At 40.1% G+C, this 18,044-nt stretch overlaps 2 protein-coding genes across 2 annotated transcripts; both read left to right on the top strand.

The window, feature by feature from the left end:
- The first annotated feature begins 7,289 nt into the window (after positions 1-7,289).
- Positions 7,290-13,139, top strand: LOC145458433 (putative E3 ubiquitin-protein ligase HERC4). Its single transcript, XM_080336801.1, has one exon. The coding sequence runs from the start codon at positions 8,125-8,127 to the stop codon at positions 11,173-11,175; it is 3,051 nt and encodes a 1,016-aa protein (XP_080192927.1). The 5' UTR covers positions 7,290-8,124; the 3' UTR covers positions 11,176-13,139.
- Positions 13,140-13,172: 33 nt separating this feature from the next.
- LOC145458441 (putative E3 ubiquitin-protein ligase HERC3) lies at positions 13,173-17,046 on the top strand. Its single transcript, XM_080336813.1, has one exon. It carries the CDS (start codon positions 13,219-13,221, stop codon positions 16,186-16,188), a length of 2,970 nt encoding a protein of 989 aa, XP_080192939.1. The 5' UTR covers positions 13,173-13,218; the 3' UTR covers positions 16,189-17,046.
- The last annotated feature ends 998 nt before the right edge of the window (positions 17,047-18,044 follow it).

Here is an 18,044-nt window from a genome sequence, read left to right as displayed (position 1 = left end):
CAATCAAAGAAGCATTTTATTGGACATAATACCTCTTCAGCGTACCAATAATTGCATCAGACATATAGTTTAGAGGTGTTTTGTGACAGAAATGAGTGAAACTGAAACACATGATCACAACAAATGAAGGGAATCAATGCCTGGTATTCAAAATACATATTATGGGACATAATCACAAAATCATCAAAAAATTAATTCGGCCATTCTACACTATTGCATATCACTGGAATATTTTTAAAGAAAAGGCTGCAAGGAACTAAATTTTTGTCACGTTTCGGCAGCACTTGGTGTCTACCGAAATCCCTAGCATGTCCAGATACAGTTGTGGAAGAAATGTGTCAGTTGTACTGGTTGATGGCTTCAAACTGAACAGCTGCAACTTTATCAACCCAGACTCGCTGTCATTAGGCTATACTTGAAAATACTGCTGGTTTAGACCAGTTTGAATATTTCATTTGCCGTACTTTTGATCAGTAACTTAGATGGATTTGTTCTTCCAAATTGAGGGACACTAGGGTAAACCGAGGGGCGATTTGAAGTTAATCCCATCACTATAATTAAAAGGCCTCGACATCTGCAGAATGCTTCTTGAATGCAAAATTTATTGGCATTTCCTATCATCGTGTTATTTAGAACCACAATTAGGCTATATGTCCTTCCTTTTTTACAACTACTGTCTGGAATAATGTTCTCAGTCTCAGCAATTTTTCGCATTGCAGTTGATACCTTTTTGCAAAATATTTAGTGTAGGCCTACCGAGAAAACATTCTTGACAAACTCGTAATTTTTGTTGTCATTTGTGTTTGCAATTTCACTTTTTCTATGACTTTTCTTCCGACATGTAATGGCATCAGAGATGAATGTCTTCCATAAACATACATCCTCAAGAAGAGCCCAATAGTTAGGATTGGTCGATAGCTTACAATGGTCTAACAAAGGAAACTTGAGAAAAAGTGATGCTACGTATATTATACACGGCATCAGGTTCCTAAAAGTTTACTTACCGGCACAAATAGACATAATACCCTAGTCAAGTGGAAGGTCAAAGAGGCTTATGACTATATAATTTGGACATAGGCCAGTTTGGTTTTCAATTAACCTTGAAAATGCATGTGTATATGTCCACTTCACTAGAGATCCCAACTACCTAGAAACACGGAACCCGGGCCAAATGAAAGATCTATGTCCAAATAGTGGTAAGAGCCAAAAAAGTCAAAATCACCAAAAGTGGACATAGCGCAGTTTGGTTTTCCAGCGACGATATAGACGTCATGTTCGTTCATGAAAGATAACTGAAAAACTTCAAGTGAAACGAGTTTGCGGGCAAACCGCTTAGCCACATTAAAGCAGTTGAGTAGACTACCTATTGCAGGGCTTCATGGAAGGCCAATAAAAATTTATGTGGTTTTATTTCATGGTGAATAATTTTTGTCAAATTGTCCATAATAGCATAATACTGCCTGTAAATTGAAAATAAAACCTGAAGTTTTCTGGTGTAGCAGTGCTAGATATGAATGTGTTCTGTTATCACATTCATATATTGCATCAGTTACCACATTGTCGCCATTTTACTGTCGTAAAATAATAGTTTCAGCTAGGCTAAATGTTGACCAGGCTAATTTCCTCGAATTAGTATATTTGACTTTAGTTGATTTATGTTTGCTTGGCGTGACACACAAATGCAATACCATAGCAGAATACCATTGCTAAAATCTTTTTACAATGTGTCAAGATCACGAACTGCGACAGAGTGAAGTCACTGAAGGGCTACAAAGTGGGACCCCAAAAAATATTGATGGTCTGCCAAGGATGAATCGATGAAGTCGAAATAGACTTGCCAAAGGAAACACAAAATAAGTAGCATGACATAATGGAATAAGTACGTACTGTAGATCCAAGTTTGCGGCAAGTAGGCTAGAAGTGCCTAAATTCTACCCCTAACCAGACCTTAACTCAGGGTTGTAACCCAGTCACAAGGCTCCGAGTCAATCTCACTTTTATAGTCAATCTCCCTACAATGAAATGTCGGTCTTGGCCGTATGAGTCTCGAGTCAAATGACTTGGCTCGAGTCATGCGCAATGACTCGAGTCCAAGTCGAGTCAATACACAGATTGACTGGAGTCGAGTCATTTCCGTATTTTGAAAAAATGACTCGAGTCATCAGAAAATCGTGACTCGAGTCGAATCATGACCCAAGTCATTACAACCCTGCCTAACTATACCTTTACACCGGGAACCAGTCCAAAACAATATGGAAATTTAGATTGATGGTACTTGGTAATAACAGACGTCTGAGCTGAAGACAGGTGATCAAAAATTCAAAATAGTCGGCATTGCTACTCAAGTAGATGTATGAGCAATGCCGTAACTATTTAGTGAACTGTAAGTATAAATAGCAATTTCAAAGACATGTCAAAACCACTTGAGTAGAAGTAGAAATAAAGATCTGAAATGTAATCAAATAGGCCTAAGACGTATATCGGACCACGGACGGTGGTTATTTTCAAAATTTAAATTCGTATCTTCGTGAAAACGCAAAATGACCAATGACACTACGAATATTCCATTGCTTATTTGTAATCATGTTAAAAGCGCTATTTCACTTTGTTGTTTCACTCACAGAAGAGATGCAGATCAACCTGAAAACTACTTACTACTTTACAAAAGCACAAGTGTAAATATTTATTGTAGTGTTTTTGCTTAAAAAACCATCAAGTAGTAGTAGTAGTAGTCTGAAAGCGTAACCATTTAAGGGAGTAGTGGAAGTAGGCATAACCTAATCGGGTAGGCCTACCCTTAAAAAGTTTAAGTAGGTTACCGCATAGGCGCCGACTTACGAGGTTACGAGGTGGCGCAGTCACCTCGTGACCATATTTACGAGGTGGCGGCCACCTCGTACAAAATGCTCAAACGCCCAAGTGATTTGTGATCAGTAATTAGTAATCAGGCGAATCGATGCGACCTCTACGAGTCCGACACGCGCGTGTGCCAGGCGCGTAGACACGGGTTTTCGGGGGTCGAACTTCCCTACTTGAAACGCGAAACCGCGTCATTTTGAAATGATCATTCTAACTCTTGCAATTGCAACAGTTGCAATTCAATAATTGTGTAATCAGTGTTCCGCGCGGCGGGTTTGCAAGAAACGTGTTGTCAATTAGCGCGAAGAATCTGTGATCATCTCCCGCTGAGATGGTCACGAAATTAGGTCATTCATTCCCGTGCGCAGGGCAATCGTCGCTAGCCTGATTCATCGCGTCTCGATCAAGCCTGCCTGGTTCCGCAGGCTTCAACAATCGCATCTGCAATGGGCCCAGTTCACACTATATATCATCGCTTAACTGCGCAATCGAATCTGCATTGGCGGCTTCGGCCTCGTGTGCACGATATCATCGCTGGCCTACACAATAGCATATGCAATAGGCCTGGAGTGAACGATATCATTGCTGAATGCTGGTCTATGGCCTAACTATCGCGTCTCGGGCCTAGCATGCTTTGGTTCCTGTCTCCCGCTGGTTTCGAGACAATGCGGCCTAGTTTACGCTAATTAGTTATTGTTTTATGTCATATTGATTAAAAAGCGACACCGCGAACCTGAATAAAATCAAATCGCTGCAAACAGACTTTAACGTGCAAAATTGATTCCCGCTAATACTTGAACGTAACGACCACAAGATGTGTATCATGTCTCGAGTTCTGAAATACGACAAAGGTTTGAAATCGGTGCAATCAAGCTCGGACATTTTGATTTGCAGAAACTGTTGCCTGCGTAATACTCGCGCGTATTTAATTGTTCACCAGAGATCAGTGACTCGCTAATTGGCAGCACTCCCGGACTCTGGCAAGCTTATCATACGCCTAAAATCGTCAATACGAAGTTATAATATGATCGCCATTTACGCATGTACATTGTACTTGACCCCTAATTGAATTGATGTTTTATTGGTAAATTAAAAAAAAATCCAAATCCTACCAATTTTTCGACTTGCTACGCGCCTAGCGTGTGCTGAGAAGCACCATCCTAGATCTCCTCTGCCGACCAGGCGCGTTCTGCTTTTCTGAAATCTAAATTATGTGCGCCCATATTCGTTTACAAAACCATTCATGAACTAGCTAGCTTCGTGATAGGTAATCGGAGCGCGAAATTGGAGGGTGTGTTGGTGTGTGCCTGCAAATTGGAATTAATTTCTTCGCAGATTCGCTTTTCCTGTGACATTAATCGGGAGATGCAGCAATACAGCTTGAACAGTAATGAGAAAACAATTGTCGCGACGAAAGCCACTCAATACAGTGTCACACTCAAAACCGATTCGTGGCGATACTGATTAGATTACACGCTTTCTTATTTGCCATCATCCATATTTCTTGTTATCTACTTGATGCATTCGTACTCCGAAATTGTCACACAAAGTCATTTTTCAGTCTTCCTCTCATTATTAACGTGATGCATCACAGGATTATGGGTGCCACAAATTCTGATTTTATTCGATTTGTTTGATCAGGGAACCTTCTACATTGCGATAAACTTGATGATTGCTGATGTACTCGCATCGAGAACAACATTATCGAATATTAAACTATTAGGCATTATATAGACAGTGGATTTCTATTGGTAAGATCGCGGCATGCGTCCGAAAGTGGAATTAATTCTAGCCCAAGGGTGGTCAACCCGCGGCCGTAGAACGAAATTTGTGCGGCCGTCAACACGTAATTCAATTAGTATGCGTTGGCGGCCGTCGACATGCAGATTGAATTTACGAGTTGGTCGATGAACTCCCGAAATGCTTCGCGAACTTGAATCGGGAAATGCACCAATGTTTTAATCATCAAACAATTGCTGCGATGCGAGTTGGTCAACGCGAAGCAAGAAACCGCAAGAGACAATTATTGATTGGCTGTGCGATTTCGCGTTTGTAATCATCATTATTGTCTGCTTAAAGTATTCGAGAGTTGTCGTGTGTTACTTGCAAGGCCACTGCGTATTGCATTTCGTTAGTCACACTGGGCATGGCGCGTGAATAACATCGATGCAACTGCAGATTCCGTAGGACGGACTGGTAGCGCAGGCACTTCAACACTTCTAATGATCGTACCGTTTTAAGATTCCATTTAATATCTCAACTGCATGGTTTTGATATTAATGAGTGCAATGCCAGTATTAAAATGTCACGCGAATGGTTTAACGCTGCACGCATACCACCGGCATGTAGTAACGTGCGTTGATGACGTCATCGGTATGGAACAATTATGGCGTCACAAGACTTCGCCACCTCGTAAAAAAATAAAAGTCGGCGCCTATGGGTTACCGTACTTCGTTTCTGACCAGTGACCACCTCTGAGTAACAATGGTGGGGAGACTACAAATTCAATAGACTCCCAGACATATAGCAATCGTGAATAAATGAGTTGATCAATGTTGTACAAAAACACATTCCAGGTTCCAGAAAGTTACTAGTGCATCACAAAATTCTTATGACAATTTTTGATTCCATTTATTGCTGAAAATTTCATCATTCCAAAACACCACAAGACTGCGATACAATGAAAGATAAGAAGGTGTCGAAACAACTTGGAGTAGTAGTCTTTGAATTCAGACACCCACCTGGACTAGGTGATATAAAAAAGTCGACATGCACGCTGAATAAAAAGTAAAAGAAGATAACATAAAGGACAGGTGTGTATTTCGACTTAAATGTGGACTCTGGACATGCTCGATGACTGTCGGATAGCCGGTGAGATACCGTTCCACAAATCCGGTCCGGCATATTTGATGAAGCAATGATCTTTTTTTGGCTGCCATCAGGTAGTTGGACGACGAGGACGCGCGTGTGTCGTACTTGTGCACTTTTGATACGGATTGAAATGAAATTGATATAGTGAGTAGTTTTGCGTTACAACCATTCGAGTAGCATTTGCAGCAGTCTAAAAACATATGCGGAAGCACTCTATTTGTTGGTGCAAGCAGGCAAAACCCACTAGAGTAGGCCTACTTGAAAAAAACGTAGAAGTAGCCTAGTTTGTTACTGACCAGCGTTGGGATGTCTCTCGTTGTGAGTCACTGCCCCAAAATGACCTGGCTTGAGTTGAACCTGGTGTATGAGAAAAATCAAACTTTCGGGTCAATTTTCCAGTCATCAAATATACCTACCATTTCATGAAGAATTCTGAACCGGTGAGTCGCTAATCCTTAATTTACTAGATTCCATTTCGAAGTAGCCTATGTTTTCGGTACGGGCAATTCCATCACCGGTGGCATTTCGCTCATAAAAATAATGCAAACATATCTACCTTTACTTTCCAAATTCAAATTGCTTGATAAACTGTTTAAAGTAAAAAATAAAATTTGAAAAAGCTGAAGTGGAAGTAGCCTAAAAACATAACCAGTGACTAAGTGGTAGCCTTCAACTAAAAAAAATCTACTTTATACTTCCAAAATAACCACTTCTGGCAAGAATGATCCCCCTCTGATTGCGACAAGTTATTTGAAAGATATGTTAGTACTGTTTACAATTAGGCTACTAAAGTAGACACACTTGCTTCAGTTTAAATGGTTTGAAACGATTTCATGAAACTGCGGTAAGGCGTCGAGACGTGTAGACCTACAACATCACAGCAAATGACTACGAAGCAGCTTGTGGGGCGTATCTGGCCTGTGTTTGCTGATTTCTCTACTACTGTCTCAGACTCTTTCTGTTGCTGGATTATGATATTTGCAGGTGAGATATCAGCTTGTGACATTGATTGATGATGATGACCATCGAATATTTGTGTTGCATCTTCATTCGTATTATCGGATGTGATCCATTCCATGGCTTTAAATGAATCATCTAACCCTGTGGTTCCCAACCTTTTTCGTCTCATCGCCCCCTTATCAAACTCGATATAAATTTTCTCCCCCCATATTTACGGATCCGAAAAAGAAGACGTAAACGGGGCATTTATTCACATAACTCCGATCGCTGGCGAATGGACAAAAAAAGGTCATTTTCCGAGTAGGTTCTCATTGTTGTCGCTGTTGTTTATTAAAAGAAAAATTTAGTGCTTATCCCTAGGGCAAGTTTTTGCAACTTTTGCAACTTTTTTTACAGCTTCCGGCAGCTTCCTAATTACTCTTGAGATATGTAGAATGCTGTTTTAAGTTGTTTGAAGGTATCTTATAGTGCAACTTTTTGCAACTTTTGTCCATTTTTTTCATGCAACTCTTTGCAACATTTTGCAACTTTTTCGATTTTTCATGCAAGTATTTTCAGTTTTGGTGAAATACACAGCCAAATTCGACTGAAACGCCATAAATCAGCACCGAAGTACGGGTATTTCGGGAGCTGAGCCGGTAAATTGACCTTTTTTTTTTAGTCAACCGAGCAAAATATGGTCTTTTAGTGCAACTTTTGTCAAAAATAAATAAATAAATGCAACTTTCCGCGGATTTAACTGCAACAAAAACTTGCCCTACTTATCACCTTTTGATCTTTTGCACCACTGTCAATAAATGCGACAGAAGAAATAAAAAGCAGACAATGATGGCGTACGTAATGGATAGAATAATAATAATATTGTTAAATAGCATTTCAGCACCACGAAAAAATATCCTGGTCAAAAAGAGGAAATATCGGTGCGGTGGGAAAATAAAGCAGTCACGGCTATTCATAAATGGCGGATGCAGGATAATACGAATTCAATGGTGAATGCAATAATTTTGTCCTCAGTGGGAGAATTTTAAGGCAGAATTCATCATTTAATTTGACACATTTCGCAACAAGGAAATTACGATTGCCCTCATATTTTGGGCAGTAGATTAAAAAATGTTCCGTGGTTTCTGGATACGTAGTAGGTGCTCGCAAAAACGATTTCCGCATCTACTTTTCACTGAATTGACTTTTTTTCGTGTCAAATATGCAGAATTAGCCGTATTCATGTGTATTTTCTGGTCATGTTAATTAAATATATATCTCACAGGGCGTTCTAATGTTTTCGCCCCCTTGCTACTCAAAATCACCCACTGTTGGTTATATTGCCCACATTGGGAACCACTGATCTAACCCTTTGTTTTTCAACTACCCAGGTTAAAAACAATATGCTACAAACTATATTTAGCAACTGAGTATTTTAACGTGGCAATTTCGACGATGCTTGTTTGGGGCGACAACTCAATTGGATCATACCATGACCTCGGCAGAGATATTTTATTGCCTACCGAACTACCTCAAGGCGATGCTATACTTGAAAACATGAAGGTTCTGGCTATCGGTGAGCATCAATGCTGTGTCCTCGATGAAGATGGTTCCGTCACTGTTTTTGAAAATCCGATATTAGCAGCGAATGACATATCTGGCAGTTTGTTGCAGGAGATTGCAACTAGTTTGAAAGTCGTTCCGACTTTACAACCGTTGAAAATCGTTGATGTATTTGCGGGCGGAAACCACATGTTTGCTGTTGCTGATGATGGCCGTGCGTATGGCTGGGGCGAGAATAATTACGGACAGTTAGGTTGGAAAGATGATTCAGAAATCCATGTGAGCATTCCAAGAAATGTTTCCCTTCCGTCGGATAAGCAAGTTGTGCAAATATCCTGTGGCATATCACATACATTGGTTTTGTTGAACGATGGTTCTGTCTATTCTATGGGTGACAATTCTTATGGACAGCTCGGTATTACCACTTACGAGCCTACATCAGAACCTAGTGAAGTCTCATTGTTGACTGGCTTACCAATTGCACAAATTGTAGCGTGTGGATGGCACTCTTTTTGTGTAACTGTGTCTGGAACAGTGTTTTGTTGGGGCAGAAATGACTTTGGCCAGCTTGGACTGGGTGATCGGAATAATCGTAACGTTCCATGTCCCTTACATATGCCAGGATCACTGGCAGTGACGTTTGCAGCCGGTGGGCATTATCACAGTGCAGTCCTGAGCCATGATGGCCAGTTGTTCACTTTCGGATCGTCAAGTAAAGGACAACTTGGCAACGGTAGAGTTTTGGAACCTGTTGTGGTACCTGAGCGAGTGTCTGAGTTGATAGGGAGTGTTGTAACACAAATTGCATGTGGAAAAATGCACACAATGGCATACGTTCCTGATTCCGCCAATATTTTTGTATGGGGTGATGGCAAAAAAGGGCAGCTCGGTCAAAAGAGGAAATTGGAATATCTTGATGTGCCTACTATTGTCGATGGGCTTTGGAAGTCATCAAATTCTTCCTATAAAATCATACAGATTTCTGCTTGTGGAAATCAGAGTCTGGCAATAACTGGTGATTCGTTGAGGAGCTTTGAAATTCCAGTGTTGCACAGACAACCTTGGACCATTGACACCTCAAGATGCCATCAGGCTTCTCAGATAAGCCCATCACGACAACTTCCAGCTACATTCACACAATGGCTAGACTGCACGATGCGTTCGCAAAGCTGTTTCAATTCTTCTTTTCTGGCCAAGAATCATCACACCACCGGCGACGAATATCATGGTCTAAACCTCATGCAAGCCAGGAAGTTCTTTTCAATGTTGATGGAGCAGAAAAATGAGCAACTGCTGCAAATTATTGAAACCCATTTGAGCCAGGTTTTGCTGCCGTCTCTGCTGCCGAATCCTCATTCTATTGAGACACTACGAATATATCTTCTATTGCCGGAATGCGAAATCTTTCGTATCCCTGAATATCATGACAGTATTTTGCTTCCATTTGTGGAAAAGCTTTTGAATCTTGCGGAGAAACCTTCTTACATTTTGGAACAATGGTACCGGACGCTTGATTCTGACTTATTCCTGTCGCCCGTGCAGATGTGTCAAGAATGCATTGCCTCAACTCTGAAAAGAGACCTACAACCAGATCTTAAATTAGAGAAAATTGCAATTCTTTTGAAGTTCATGGAAAAGATGTACCGTGTCAACAGTACTGCAAGCATTGTAGATTTTCGAAAATTCTACATACCGCAATTAAATGATTTGCTTCCCCTACAGTGGGCACTGAACATAAAGAGGGAATTCTGTTTCTCTCGTTATCCTTTTGTCTACGATTTGAAACTGAAAGTCATTCTCCTAAAAGTTGACACTGACATTCAAAGGGAGGAAGCAGTCTTGAGTACATGTCAACAAAATTTTTTGGCCATGTTATCTGGAAGAGGGAATACTGTTACAAATCCGGGTTTAGTAATTGATATAAGACGTGAGAGACTGCTAGAAGACGCAATTAGCAAATTGCGAGACGCAGGAAACTTGAAGCGTCCTTTATATGTTAGGTTTGTTGGGGAGGAAGGCCAGGATTATGGTGGTGTGCAAAAAGAGTTTTTTATGCTTCTCGTGAGGGAAATATTAAATCCCAAGTACGGCATGTTTCGCCAGTTTGAGGACTCAAATCTTTTGTGGTTCAATGATGATTGCCTTGGAACAGATGATATGTACGATTTGGTAGGACTACTCTGTGGCCTTGCTGTGTACCATGGCACAATAGTCGACATCAACTTCCCACTGGCGTTATATAAGAAGCTTCTAGGAATGGAAACGATTCTGTCAGACTTGCTTGAACTAGATCCAATACTGGGTAGTAGTTTGCAGCAACTTGGAGATTTTGAAGAAGATGATAATTCAACAGTAGAAGAAGTATTTGGGCTTGATTTTACAATTTCTGAGTCCAAGGAACTTATCGAAAATGGAGAGAACATCCCGGTTACTGTCAAAAATCGTGACGTATACATAACTGCTTATGTGGAACACATATTTGATAAGTCAGTTTGGTCTCAATTTAAATGTTTTAAAAACGGATTTTTGCGGGTCTGCGGTGGCCGAATTTTGGATTTATTCCGTCCTGAGGAGCTGAGGGAGATGGTAGTCGGAAACCAAAATTACGACTGGCGAGAATTGGAAAAAGTGACGGTTTATGCGGACGGGTACGTCAAAAAAGCAAAAGTAATCATATGGTTTTGGCAGGTGTTCCATTCGTTGACAGCCGAGGACAAGAAGGCGTTTGTTCGCTTCTTAACTGGCACCAGTAAAATCCCCATCACTGGATTAAAACTGGTCATCAAGCCAAAAATGAAGGATGGCAATGAAAATATTAATGATTACCTACCAGTTGCTCATACCTGCTTCAATGTACTGGATTTGCCACGGTACACTCGCAAAGAAGCTTTGGAATCAAAGTTAAAACTTGCTATCAAGACAGATGGCTTTTATGTAGCATAGGCTAGATTAGCACCGTCTCATGTGCAAATTTTAATATGTATCCCACAATTGGCTCCATTTCATTTCCACGAGTGAAAATAGCACTTCAATGAGACAGTAGTAATTGATTAATGTTATTCTGTGCTAAAAGTTCTATCCCTGCCATATTGACTTGGCATCGTGTGCTGTGTACTCAATACTCATACATGCTCTTATATCTTTTTTTCGTGAGCTTGACACTTCTATATGCAAAATTCTCAAGTTTACATAATTAACATCTTAACTCAGTGTCTTGCTATTGCAGGCGAATATGAGTGTTTGATCCGTGAAACCGTTCCGCTCTGACTTTTCATGGCATCGCAGTCAGGCAATGTTTTTAAATGATGATTATCATGTTAGAAATAATGATTTTTTTTTGCAGTAATACTTTTGTGATGGTATGGAAATTGCAATGATGGAATTGTGCATTAGCAATAGATGCTGATTCAAGTTGCTATTTAGTGACTTGTACTCACCGCATATCGAGATATGTCAACATCTAACTCAGGGACGATGTTTGTAGTTTTATTGACATAATTAGCGCTTTTAACAACTTGGTCATTTGCGCCCAGCACGGTAATTGCATTAACATCAATGTCTTTGCAGTCTTTTTCTGATCTTTTGCTGCCGTCTTTCCAGAGTTTGGCTCTCTCTTCCTCTGGGCTTTTCAAGGCGCTGAATATACAGCAAGATTGGCCATGTGGGATGTTGTAGTTAGTCAATCCATTGTTTGCACAGTCGCTGTTTGATCAATCAAATGTATAGTTTGAAGGCCTTTTACCGAACGTTTTATTTCCTTTTTTCCTCCATGCATCTGAAATATGGTATGTTGCTATTGTCATATCATGTGTCAGATGTATAGAACACTATTCCACTGTAGGCGTGCAGCAGGGACTTGAACTCGCATATATCACCTTCGTATTACTCTGCGATTTGTGATCAGCCATGATTCAGTTATCCCTTGTCTAGGTCAGGAATCCGCAAATAGTGGATCATCGCACAAATTCAGGCTACAGGATATTCTAGTCTAAGCCAAAGAGAATTTTAGATACATTAGCATGACCTCATTGTACTGCACTTCAACTAAGTAATGTAGTGTACGAATATAAGTGCCAGTGTGATTGTGGCCACGTGGGAAGAACGTCAAAGCGTCTGCAGTAACGCATAAACCAGCATGTCCCTAGATTTATCAGAACAAGTGCACCAGGCTCTGTGAAAGGCTCACCCTTAACTCATCCGCTCAAGCCTGATGCTAACCGATCAAAGGCAAATAATTCTGCCATAGGCAAACATCTGTTAGATTATCCGATTTGTGCGAATAATTATCGAGATGACAGATTTCGCCTCGTTGGGAGGGGCTGTTCACACTTCCGTTTGTGTGCCTTGGAGTCGACTTTAATCAAAATACACCAACCCAAACTCTGTCAACAAAAGGAGTTGTGTACCACCTAAAAATAGTACATTGAACGCTCTCTCTTTCATGCTGGTGACGTCATATTTTGTGATACGATTGTTGATGTACAATGTTCTTTCCAATTCTCTACTAGTTGCTGACGAGTGTCAGCCGAAAATTTTCGGGTTTTTTTCAATATGAATATACTATTCAATTGTAATGAAAATATTTATGTTTGGAAGTCATTTTTAAGAGTGAAATTGTCATCTAAACTGCTCAAGCATTGTTCAATTGCTCAAACACCTACTTTTTTGGCTGCCAGCCATATTTTGCACTAGTATGTGCAAGAAAATGACAACTGATGCTTTGATCACACTGTATTTTTCACTATATTTCATGCTGACATGACGCTTCTGTTGTGCAAATCTAAAGATGATTTTTGGGTCACGCCAAATGGTATTTGCGGACATCTGACCTATGCTAAAGTGTTAGATGCGATATTTTAATTCTTCTTCTTGGATAAATTCAAGTAATTCGACTTTCTTTTTTACAGGTGATAGTGAACTAGAATAGCTATGGTTGGATTATGCTGTCTTAATTTTTAATTCAATCCCGATTGCAAAATTGATGTCATGTTTGCCTGGGGCGACAGTACGATTGGATGCTACTATGGATATGGGAGAGATATTTTATCTCCCGTTGAACTACCTGATGAATACACTGAGAATGTGAAGGTACTTGCTGGTGGTGAATCCCACTGCTGTGTCCTCAGTACCAATGGCACAGTCACTTTGTTTTACAACGATGACCCTAAAAATGACATCTCAAACATTGAGAAAATGACATGGTTGAAGGAATTGAATATCACCGACATCTTTTCTGGCGGATACCATATGTTTGCTGTCACTAACGATGGCAGTGTATTTGGTTGGGGCCGAAATAATCACGGACAACTTGGTTGGAAAGATGGTTCAGAAAGCTATGTAAGCATTCCAAAAAGTGTACCCCTTCCACAGGATCGGCAAGTTGTTCAGATTTCCTGTGGCATATCACACACATTGGTTTTGTTGAGCGATGGTTCTATCTATTCCTTCGGTGACAATTCCTATGGACAACTCGGTGTGTCGACCTATGAAGGTATGCCGGAACCGTCTAAAGTCTCATTGTTGAACGGCGTGCCAGTGACTCAAATTGCAGCGTGTGGATGGCACTCTTTTTGCATGACTGTGTCTGGAAGAATGTTTTGTTGGGGCAGAAATGACTTTGGCCAGCTTGGGCTTGGTGATCGAAATAATCGGAATGTTCCATGTCCGTTACATATGCCAGAATCACTTGCTGTGAAGTTTGTAGCAGGAGGGGATTATCATAGCGCACTCTTGACACATGATGGGCAGTTGTTCACTTTTGGATCATCAAGTAAAGGACAACTTGGCAACGGTAGATCTCTAGATCCTGTCGTGGAACCTGAACGAGTATCTGAGTTGATAGGGAGTGTTGTGACACAAATTGCATGTGGAAAAACGCACACAATGGCGTATGTTCCTGATTCTGCCAATATTTTTGTGTGGGGTGATGGCGAAAAAGGACAACTCGGTCTACGTATGACGTTTGAGTATCTTAACACGCCTGCTATTATTGATGGTCCTTGGAAATCTTTGGAATCTGTATGTAAAGTCAAGCAGATATATGCTTGTGGAAATCAGTGTTGTGTGATGACAGGTGCTTCATCAGTGGACTACCGAAATCTGGCCGTGCACAGTCAACCTTGCAGCATTGATATTTCACATTGTCACCGTATCTCTAAAATGAGTCCATCGCGGCGAATTCCAGTTGCTGTCACTCAATGGTTGGAATGCACCATGAGCTCACAAAGCTGTTTCAATTCATCATTTTTGGAAAACGCAAAACACCCCACTAGCACAGAATATGCCAATGTAGACTTGATGCAAGCCAGAAAATTATTTGCAATGTTGATGGAACAGAAAAACAAACGTGTGATCGAAATGATTGAGTCAAGTTTAACACAGTTCTTGCTGCCTTCTTTACACCCAAATCCTTGCGATGTTGAAGCACTTCGGCTATATCTTATAATTCCGGAATTTAAAATATTTTGTATCTCGGATTATCATGATAGCCTTTTGCTTCCGTTTGTTGCCAAATTACTGGATTTGGCTGAAGGTCCCTCAAAGATCTTGGATAAATGGTATCAGTCGCTTAATTCAGACTCATTTATGACACCTATACGGATTTGTCAAGAATGCATTGTTTCGACTCTGAAAAGAAACCTTGCATCAGACGTTAAAACAGAAAAAATCACTCTACTACTCAACTTCTTGCAGAAGTTGTATGATGTGAACAACACTGTGAATATAGTGGATTTCAGAAAGTTCTACATTCCACAATTAAGCGAATTAATGCCACTTCAACGTACGATATCTGCAAATCAAGATCATACCCTTTCGCACTATCCCTTCGTATATGATTTGATTGCAAAATGCAATCTGTTCAATAGAGATGCAGGAATTAAAATGGATGAATCGTACAGACATGCTCGCGAACAGAATGAAAACCCGGTCTTAGTGATCACTGCACATCGTCAAAGGCCTTTAGTTGATGCAATACGTGCGATCCGTGATGAAAGAAAATTGAAACTTCCATTATATGTTAACTTTGACGGAGAGGAAGGCCAAGATTACGGCGGTCTGCGTAAGGAATTTTTCATGCTTTTGTTTCAAGATGTCGTTAAACCAGAGTTTAAAATGTTTATAACAAATGAGGATTCAAATCTTTTATGGTTCAGTGATGGTAACCTTGTACCAGACCACAGATACCATAAAATAGGAATACTTTTCGGTCTTGCGCTATATCACAGTGCAACCATTGACATCAACTTTCCACTGGCGTTCTACAAAAAGCTTCTCGGAGTACAGCCGACACTGGCTGACTTGAAAGAATTCCAGCCAAATGTGGCCCGTAATCTACAGAAACTGGCAGATGAAGAAGACGGCTCCACTGTCGAAGAATATATGCTTTATTTTGCAATCAATGAATCCACAGAACTGATAGAAAATGGAGAGAACATCCCGGTTACTGGAGATAATCGCCACGAATACATCGATGCTTATTTGAACCACGTTTTGCACAATTCTGTCGAGGTTCAATTTGAATATTTTCAGAGTGGATTCCTGCGCGTCTGTTGTGAAAAAATGTTCAGTTTTATCCGCCCGGAGGAACTGAGGGATATGCTAACTGGTTTGCAAAACTACGATTGGAAAGAATTACAAAAAGTGACAGTTTATGATTGCGGATATTACAAAAAAGACGAAGTAATTCACTGGTTCTGGGAAGTGTTGCACTCTTTGACAAGGAATGAAAAAAGAGATTTTGTGCGTTTCCTAACAGGCTCTAGTGTAATTCCTATCAACGGACTCAAATTGACAATCAGGCCGAAAAAGAAACATCCCGATGATGACATTAATGATTACTTGCCAGTTGCACGTACCTGCTTATACATTCTGGAGTTGCCACGCTATACGCATAAGGAAGCGTTGGAGTCAAAATTGAAACTTGCTATCAAGACTGACGGTTTTTATTTAGTCTAAACAGAGTGTGCGATCTGTTATAGTTTAGCTATGTTTTTGTGTACCATATTTTCGATTTCATTCATTGGTTGCTTTCGTTTTCTTCAATTTTAACTTTTGTAAGCAGAACTCTGATATGGTTGAGAAATTGAAAGAAACCAGTGTTACCCTACTTGAAAATTAGTGACAGCGTTCCTTTTCTGGCATATATCGATTTTTCCATGCCCTTGCATGTAATTTTTCTCACTATACATACTGTTTTGGAACTAAACTCCTGTGTATGTTAGAAATATTGTTAGAAATGACAAATGAGCATTCCACCGATAGACTTCAATACGATTTGACGCCATTCTGAATGTTCTTGGTTTTGCAATATCATGCTTTAAAATGACAAATTGGTTAAGGACGAATGAATGATTGTTGCAAATTGTGAATAAATTTTTGGTGTGAAAGTTGGGATATCCAAAAAAACTATGTGAGCCTTCAATATGTGTTTTTATTCAAATTATTGCATTGTTATTAGTTTTAATATATTGTAACTGAAATGTTGAGTTTGCTAGTAAGTATTTAATGTTAGGATATTTGAATTTGAATTTTTATCGATTACATTATGATGTGCAGCTAGATCATTTCAAACGAATGGGCTGTCTCTGACTCCCAAAATCTTTATTTTAAATCTGATGTAGTATAGCGATATTGGCTGACAGAACCTTGATTTCTCTGATGGTCAAACCTTTAACTGCTGTTCGGGTGTAGTAAATTGAAACACAGAACACTGTATTTCCTCATTGTTATATATCCATCTCTTCTTGAAATGAAATACTTGTGTAACTTTTCTGTTACGGTATATTCAATTTGTTCAACTCTTCTTGTTGCAGACACTGTGAAATATTTATTAGTAATGTGAATTTTTGATCCTGCGACTGTGAAAACTGTGCTACGGTATGTTTGTTTGGGGTGATAACGCAAGTGGATCATACTATTTGCGCAGAAGAGATATTCTATCTCCTACAGAAATACCACAAGATGATGATATACTAAAAAGCATGAAGGTTCTCGCTGGTGGTGAAAATCATTGCTGTATTCTTGACTCTGATCACGCTGTCACTATCTTTAACCGTAAGGATCCAACGAATGACATAGCCACTAGTATAAAAATGGCAACTTTGACGAAGTTCAAAATTGTTGATATTTTTTCTGGTGGAAGCCATATGTTTGCTGTTGCTAAAGATGGCCGTGCATATGGATGGGGTGAAAATAAATACGGACAACTTGGTTGGAAAGAAGCTTATGTAATTGTCCCAGCAAGTGTTCCCCTTACCCCGTGTAAGCAGGCTGTGCAGATATCATGTGGTGTATCTCATACATTGGTTTTGTGTAACGATGGTTCTGTCTAAGCAATGGGTGACAATACTTATGGGCAACTTGGAATCGGCATTGATGAGCCTACTGAGAAACCTACCAAAGTCTTATCCATAGCCGGATTACCTGTAACTCAAGTTGAAGCATGCGGATGGCATTCTTTTTGTGTGACTGTGTCCGGAAGAGTATTTTGCTGGGGCAGAAATGATTTTGGTCAGCTGGGGCTTGGTGATCAGAAAAATCGTAATGTTCCATGTCCCTTGAATATGCAAAAATTTATTGCCATCAAGTTTGTAGCTCAGGGGTTCTCAACCCGCGGGCCGCATGCGGCCAGCAGACGTTCATTTTGCGGCCCGCGACATCTTTCATTATAAACGCAATTACACGGTATTTTTACAAATTAATTTAGATACTTAGTTCTTTTATCGCACCGTCTCTCTTTCGTTTGATTACTCATTCTTGAAAGCAGTGGTTCTCAAACGGGAGGACGCGCCCCCTTGGGGCATGAACGCATC

The sequence above is a fragment of the Botryllus schlosseri genome, chromosome 2, assembly GCF_051294905.1.
Source record: "Botryllus schlosseri isolate E-star chromosome 2, Bs_hap1, whole genome shotgun sequence".
NCBI lineage: Eukaryota > Metazoa > Chordata > Ascidiacea > Stolidobranchia > Styelidae > Botryllus > Botryllus schlosseri.
Note: the sequence above shows the minus strand (reverse complement) of the source record. Positions and strands in the feature narration are given on the sequence as shown.

Excerpts from the sequence above, each read along its gene's own strand:
- LOC145458441 (XM_080336813.1), top strand. The coding sequence starts at position 13,219 with ATGTTTGCCTGGGGCGACAGTACGATTGGATGCTACTATGGATATGGG.
- LOC145458433 (XM_080336801.1), top strand. The coding sequence starts at position 8,125 with ATGCTTGTTTGGGGCGACAACTCAATTGGATCATACCATGACCTCGGC.